Source organism: Herpailurus yagouaroundi, unplaced genomic scaffold (assembly GCF_014898765.1).
Source record: "Herpailurus yagouaroundi ecotype Mexico unplaced genomic scaffold, PumYag 66991, whole genome shotgun sequence".
Classification (NCBI taxonomy): Eukaryota; Metazoa; Chordata; class Mammalia; order Carnivora; family Felidae; genus Herpailurus; species Herpailurus yagouaroundi.
This window is the reverse complement of record NW_024419855.1, coordinates 1-7,965: the sequence shown is the minus strand read 5'-3', so window position 1 is coordinate 7,965 and position 7,965 is coordinate 1. Positions and strand designations below refer to the sequence as shown.

General features: G+C 46.3%; 1 protein-coding gene across 1 annotated transcript; it reads left to right on the top strand.

Moving 5' to 3' along the window:
• Positions 1–6: 6 nt before the first annotated feature.
• Positions 7–7,959, top strand: DACT1 (dishevelled binding antagonist of beta catenin 1; the record flags this gene model as incomplete). The annotated part of the gene is made up of 4 exons (XM_040466907.1): positions 7–455; positions 2,700–2,832; positions 3,577–3,732; positions 7,029–7,959. Coding segments are annotated over exons 1-4 (1,556 nt in total), but the record flags the coding sequence as incomplete, so codon positions are not given.
• Between the last annotated feature and the right edge of the window lie 6 nt (positions 7,960–7,965).

Sequence of the window (7,965 nt, the reverse complement as noted above, 5' to 3'; positions counted from 1 at the left end):
GCCCCGTCGCTGCGCCCCGACTCGGGGGCGGCATGAGCCCCCGGCCGCAGCCCTAGCGCCCGCTCCTCCGCCCGGGCGGCCCGGCTGCGGTGACGGGCGCTCCTGCAGGGGTGGGGGCCATGAAGCCGAGTGCGGCCGGGACGGCGAGGGAGCTGGAGCCGCAGGCGCCGGCCCGGGGCGAGCCGCGCGCGGCGGAGCCCGAGGGGCGCTGGCGGGAGAAGGGCGAGGCGGACACGGAGCGGCAGCGCACCCGGGAGCGGCAGGAGGCCACGCTGGCCGGGCTGGCTGAGCTGGAGTACCTGCGCCAGCGCCAGGAGCTGCTGGTCCGGGGTGCCCTGCGTGGCGCCGGGGGCGCTGCGCCCCGCGCTGGGGAGCTGCCGGGGGAGGCGGCGCAGCGCAGCCGCCTGGAGGAGAAGTTCTTGGAAGAGAATATCTTGCTGCTGCGGAAGCAGTTGGTAAGCGGTGCCTGGAGGAAGGGGCACGGCTGTCCCTGCACGGGGACTGGGGTTCGGGCAGGTGGCCTGGGGGTGGGCGCGAGGGCGCCTCTGGCCGGGGAGCCGCTCCACGTTCCGGGACCCCCATTCCTGCGTGGGCGCGCGCGGCGCGTGGGCCGCCGTCGCCCACGCGTTCCTGGCGTGTCCCCGCTTTGTGTCAGGTGAGGGGCTGGCGACCCCGCGCGGATTGCCGGGAGGGGTGGCAGCCCTCCCCTCCCGCTCTGCCTTCGGGATTCTTGGAGTCGCCTGGTTGTAACCTTCAAATCTCTCCACTTCGACGAATGCAACGCCCCTCTCCCCGAATGTTTGCAAACCCTCCTTTAAAATACCCTATCTTTTGGAGGTCTTAGCTTCGTGTCCTCCCGCCGAGAAGGGACAAAAGCCGAGGAGGGGGCTTGTGGCGAGGTTAACTGTCCAATGCAGAATTTTACGATTACGCGGAAGCGCACGTAGGGCGCCCTGCCACTCCCAGGGCTCTCCCCCGCATGCCAGCTTTTGCCCGGGCTGCTGCTTAATTTCATATAGAAGCCCTTTGTATGAAGCAGCTAACACAGATGCAAATGGTAGAAATTTGGCTGGGGAAAGTGCCCCGTCCCCTCATATTTTATGTGACTGGTGGTGGAGGGGGAAGAAGAGAGAACCTGCTCTTAAGACAGCGTTTATCTTACTGGATTTCCGTCAGCGTCTCAGTCAGCCATCCTGTGCCATCTTCATTAATGGGGAAGGAAAAGAACTTTGGCGCTTAATGTATTGATGAACAGCTTTTGACCCCGCCTCAGAATAATGGCGGCAGCTTTGTTACAGTGACCTCAAAAATGTAGTTTTGAAAACGGAGGAAAAAAAAATCTTTTTTGGCCATGTGATACTGTCTGAAACTAGGCGCATGCTAGATAATGTCCCTCCTCCTCCAACAGCGAACATAGTGATGCCGTGTGGTTATTTGTCAAAGGGTTTCTTGTATTATGTCTTTTCAGATAATTTCTCTCTCTCCAGTCTCTCCCTCTCTGTCTCTCAGCATCACAGTACTTTTACTTTGGTTCATTTCTCCTGAAGAAACTCATTGTAGTAAAAAGGCATATAAGGTTTTTGTCTACAAGCTTTTTAAATCAAAGGACGGACAGGAGGAATAGATACTCCTGTTACATCTGTTTTTCAAGGATGTATCCTGCTTTGTACAATACCTATTTGGCATTTTACCTTTTCTTTGGTCGCTGACCAGATGTGCATGTAACATTGGTTTGACTCCATTCTTGCTGTTGATGCCTTGTCATTGACATTTTTCTGCATTGTCTTTTACAATAGCCCCTTTTTGTCTTCACGAATCTCAAGATTGTGAGTGGCACATTCCTCTTGTCCCCTGGAGGGGAGCAAGGCAGCACGTCAGGAGAATTTCAGTCCAGTCAGTGTTTGTGGTACTATTTTCATGTGTAGACTTGGCATTCGCGATTTGAACCAGATGCCTTTTTGGTCCTTTTGCTTTTCCAGCAATAGGAAGCACTAGGTGGCAGTGTGAGTTAGCACTACATATCTGTCATCTCTGGAAACCTGAGTTGAGTTCAAATCTTGATGGACCTTCCCTTGAGGGTTTTGGATTTTGCTAGCTCACATTATACTTGGCACTGGCTATTAGTATTCGTTTCTCACTTTCAAAGGCCCTAAGACTGATTAAACCCCACAAAGCAACTAATAGAAGACAAAACTCTGCAGGACATTTGGCCAGAAAATCTCACCTAAGTAAGGGTATAGTGTATTGTAGGGAATCTGTTACACTCTGACTTCAAATTAAAGAGTCTGCTGTGAAGCACTGTTTTGCAAGAAATTGGGTGTACATAGAGGATTTAAAAGAATCTCGTTGTGTTTTCTTATCCTTAACCTATACAAAGTGAGTTTGTGTAAGTTGAAACAAAAAGCAAGTCCTGTTTTTATGAAGAAACTTTATAGCACCGCAAAATGAAAGAAAGTGAAATGAAACATAGGACATATTCTTGAAGTTTTTTTTGTTTTGCTTTGTTTTGTTTTTTGTGTTTATTTTTGTGTTTTTTTTTTTGTTTGTTTGTTTTTTTTAATTTCAGGTCATCCAGTAAAATTTTTGGTTTTGGAAGATTTAGTGAACTTTCCAAATGGCAATTTGAGTACTTAGAGCAGACTTTCTGATTCTTTGTCACCTAAATGTGTTCATTTCTGCCCCCCGCACCCCCCAATCAGAATTGTTTGAGGAGAAGAGATGCTGGTTTGTTGAATCAGTTGCAAGAACTTGACAAGCAGATAAGTGACCTGAGACTGGATGTAGAAAAGACATCTGAAGAGCACCTGGAGACAGACAGTCGGCCCAGCTCAGGTGAGTGTGTGACACTAGGACAGAATTCTGCACTTGAGTTCTGCTTCATTCCACTGTTTAACTTTCCCAGACCTGCAAAAGGCAATGGAGTTTGTTTCTAGTGCAGAGAGAATTAAAAAAAAAAGCAGTCTGCCATTCAGTTGTATGAGAGGGAAATAAAACCAGATGACCAAATTTTTAATAATGAGATTGATCTGACTGGAGTCTCCTGAGTTTAAAAATAAAAGCTTCTATTCAAATTTCTGGAAGAGCAGTCCTCCTTTGAAACTTGAGAAAGTCAGAACTGGGCTAGAAAATTAGTCACACTTCAACTTCCTGAGACCACTTCAAAAGTTTTTTTTTTTTTTTCTTCTTCTTCTTCTTCTTTTAAGCCATTTGGCTCCTTAAATAGATTTTTTTCTTCAAATTATTCTTTCTGAAACATTCATGATAAAGTTGGGGCTTTGACAGATCTAAGTCTCTTTCCTTGCACATCTTTAAAGGTGGGGTCAAAAAGGCAGGTCAGTTTGAGGGTGAGAGTAGCTTTGAAATGTATCCATAGATATGGGCTCTTTGCCTTTTCCTAAGGATTACTTGAAATAAAACTTGAAATTCACACTAAATCCAGTGAACCAGAATCTCTCCCCACCCCACCAAAGTGTCCCCTTCCTACCTTTTCTAGATGATTAACCCTTTTCCTTTTAAACACAAATGTATGCTATTGCTTGACATGATCTTAATTCCAAATGGTGTTTTTATTTGTAGGGTTTTATGAGCTGAGTGATGGGGCTTCAGGATCCCTTTCCAATTCCTCTAACTCGGTCTTCAGTGAGTGTTTATCCAGTTGTCATTCCAGCACCTGCTTTTGCAGCCCCTTGGAGGCAACCTTGACTATCTCAGATGGTTGCCCCAAATCTGCAGGTAAGACTTTTTAGAATTGATAGACATTTTTAGCTGGAAAAGGTGAAAGGCCCTTAACGGTTATCTAGCTTTAACCCCTTCTACTGACAGAAAAACAAAAGGTCAGAGAAGTTCATCAACTTGCTACGTTTCATGACATAGCTTTATATTGTGATGGTAGCAAGACAGCTTCTCTTTAGAAATCCTGTCCCAATATTACAGGTCTTGAGCTCTGTTTGTGAGCCTTTGCTGTGAGTTTGACTTGTTTGTATTTCTTTGGAAAGCCACTTTGGATCTCTTTTTTTATAATCATTTAAAGCTAAAGCTTACAGTAAGTTAAATATGTCTGTCAGGCTGCTTGGCACTTCAGGGAGCAGTGGTCCCTCCACATTCTCCAGAATGTCTTGCGTGATGGCAGCTTGTCTTTTCTTTTAGGAGGTGGGTGGGATGAGATTCCCGTAGGCCGTGTGCCATTGTTTCCACTTTGGGCTATCCTTGGAGTGACCTCAGGAGAGAGTCATGCTATTGTCGGTATTGGAAGTTTCTGCATTTCCACTGTGTGTCAAACACGTACTGGATGCTCTGCATATATTTATCTCCTTTGAATCCTCCCAGTAGTTCTGCAGGGTGTGCAAGTCTTGTTAGCTCCTGTTTGTATGTCAGAAAAATGAGGTCTAGTTAGGTTAATTAACAGGTTCATTGTTTAAGGTTAATATACTAGCGAGTGGCAGAGGCAGGATTCAAGCTCAGGACCAGTTGTCAGGTCCATGTTTTCCCACCACACTAGGAATTCAGAAATTTCTGTGTTCAACCTTCTCATTGAACAGAGGAGGAATTTGGTTTTATAAAACAGTTCTCCAGGGGCTCCTCATTTTCTGAATGGCAGAATTGTTGCTGAAACTTGGGACTCCTTTCTTAGTTTTGCTTTACTGTGATTCCTCAGAAGAGCAGAGGGGATATGGAGAGCTGTAGGTGCTATAACACAAGTCACTGCACTCTTGGTTTGTCTGTGTTCTCCACTTGGGCGTAAGGCTGAACTTTTGAGATCCAAGCAATGCAAACATAACGCCAAACAACTGAGGCTGCTAAGTGGCTGGTGTCTTTGAGTTTGTACACTGTGCTGTCAGCAGCAATCATTTGGGGAAGCACACATCTGTGTTATCTAGAGTGTCTAGGCCTCAAGTTCATTGGTAATTGCTCCCCTTCACTCTGCAGATCTGGTTTCAGAGGGAAACTTTAAAACCCATTAAAGGCGTTTGGTATAGGTTTTCTTTGAAGACAGACTCCTGATCTCCCAAATGCCACATCTTCACATAATTGAGACAGTTGTACTGGGCCTTGGAGACTGAGATGTCGGTCTTGTTCCTTAACTGTAAGTTGGGAAAAGGGACAGAATAGTAAAGTGTGGGTAAATGTAGGGCAATGCTTTAAGTAGGGCGAGTATATGGTAGTAGAGGAGGAAAGATGAGCAACGATATTAGCTAGAAAGGTTTCTTCTCCTTGTTGCCATAAACTATTGGGAATGGAGGTGGGGGGTAGGGACACAGCACATTTTATATTATAATAATCTTTGCTTTACAAATGAATCGTATCATTACTGGGTCCAGACTGTATTTTTCCCCAGGACTTCTAATTATCATCGAAGGTCATGGAGCTTTCTCTTAACTTAAATAATTTACATAGAATCCGGCACATAGTAAGTTTTCAATATTTGAGTGAATAAATGTAATACAGGATATCTTAAGTAGTGATAAAAACTTTGATTTTCTCTAAGTTCATTAAAGGGATTTGATATTTACAACAGTCACCAAGGAAAGATATCAAAATCATTCAATTCAGCAAGAAAGCTTGATTTCATTGTATTTTGGCATTTACATTTTTGAGATGTGAAAATTTATTCATTAATACAACAGCTCAATCTCTTAAAACCGTATCAAGAATTCCTTCCCAGTTAAAAATATTGCCTTATTGGGGCGCCTGGGTGGCTCGATTGGTTGAGCGTCCAACTTCGGCTCAGGTCATGATCTCATAGTTTGTGAGTTCGAGCCCCGCGTCCGGCTCTGTTCTGACAGCTCAGAGCCTGGAGCCTGCTTCGGATTCTGTCTCCTTCTCTCTCTGCACCTTCCCACTTGTGCTCTGTCTCTCTATGTCTCAAAAATAAATAAATGTAAAAAAAAATTAAAAAATATTGCCTTATTTTTTCGTGTCATTCTTAAAAATATAAAGTGATAATTATTTACGTTTGGTTACTCTCCAGTGAAATTTGATCAGTTTCTTTGACCTTTCAACTGACAGTTATACTCGAACATATGTCATTAACAATTGAGCCTAAAAAAAAAAAAATGACGAGAAAGCTCAGAGAAAGTACAGTTTATCTGCAGTATTTCAAAAGGAAACCAAGAATAGAACACAGAGGGCCCAGAGAAAGAATGACTCAAAAAATAAGGTTTTTTTTTTCTAGTTATAAATGCAGTGCATACTTACTGAAAATTTAGAAAATAGAAAATGAAGAAGTAAGTAAATCTCACTTGCTTTCTCACTACACTGCAGTGCTATTGGCATCTTGGGGTGCTTCATCTCAGACTTTCTTTCTTTACATATATAGTCTGGCTAAAATCGTAATCATAGTCTGGTATATCATGCTTTTCACTAACCTTTAAAGCATATCCCCATGTTATTCAATAGTTTGAAAGGATTTTCCCTCAGAGGATGGAGGATGTATCATGTCTTGTTACAAATATCTTTGTTAAATATTTGTTTCCCTCATTCAGTAGTATGGGCTGTAGAGCAGCTTGCTCTCTCTCTCTCAAAAATAAATAAACATTAAAAAAGATTCTTTTTAAAAAAGGGGCGCCTGGGTGGCTCAGTCAGTTAAGCCTCTGACTTTGGCTCAGGTCATGATGTCATGGTTCGTGACTTGGAACCCCGCGTTGGTCTCTGTGCTGACAGCTTGGAGCCTGGAACCTGTTTCGGATTCTGTCTCCCTTTCTCTCTGCCCCTCCCCCGCTCTCTCTCTCTCTCAAAAATAAACAAACATTAAAAAAAAACAAAACAAAACAAAACTAGAACAAGCTTGTAGGAATAGTTGTTGATTCTTTAGCATTCTCTCTCTCCCCCCGTGAGTGTGTTTTCGTAGAAATTGGCCTGAGTCAAGCTGGTGCTGACCGATTCAGTTCTTCAGAGTGTATCCTTTAAATGTTTTTCAGATCTCCTAGGACGGTTGGAATACAAAGAAGGCCGCTGCGAAGACCAGGCCTCAGGGGCGGTTTGCCGTTCCCCCTCTACATCACAATTTAATTCCCTTGGTGTCATTGCAGATGTGCATCCCAAGTACCAGTGTGATCTGGTGTCTAAAAACGGGAACGATGTGTATCGCTATCCCAGTCCGCTTCACGCCGTGGCCGTGCAGAGCCCCATGTTTCTCCTTTGCCTGACGGGCAACCCTCTGAGGGAAGAGGAGAGGCTTGGTAACCATGCCGGTGACATCTGTGATGGATCTGAGCCGGACGCCATCAAGACAGCCACTTCCTTACCATCTCCAAGCAGTTTGTGGTCTGCTCCCCATCCTTCGTCCAGTAAGAAAATGGACGGCTACATTCTGAGCCTGGTCCAGAAAAAAACACACCCCGTAAGGACCAACAAACCAAGAACCAGTGTGAACGCTGACCCCACGAAGGGGCTTCTGAGGAACGGGAGCGTTTGTGTCAGAGTGACCGGGGGCGTCTTACAGGGCAACAGCGGGAACCTTAAGAATCCTAAACAGGTGCTTTTGCCCCCTGGCGGAGTCCCTTCTTTGGACAGTGGGACGTTCTCCCCGCCGAAGCAGTGGTCCAAAGACTCAAAGGCAGAACCACTGGAAAGCAAGAGGTTGTCCCCGCCGGAGGGCGCTGCCGCTGAACTTCCAAGTAAGCATGTGCCCAAGAATGCCAAGCCAGCTTCGCAGGAACACGCTCGGGGGCCCGCCGCAGTGACGGGGGACTCCCCCAGAGACAGCATTCAGGTCCTCGCTGCCTCTCCGAAGGAGAGCCCTGGGAGGGGCCCGGCCCCGCCGCAGGAGAACAAAGCTGGGCAGCCGCTGAAAAAGGTGCCCCAGAAAGGCGGCCTGCCGCCCGCCCCTCCGGCAGCGCCCCCTGTCGCCCCCGCGGCGCTGCTGGCCGCGGCTTTCGCGGTGGAGGAGCGGCCCGCGCTGGATTTCAGGAGCGAGGGCTCCTCTTCGCAGAGCCTGGAGGAAGCGCCCCCCGTGAAGGCGCAGTC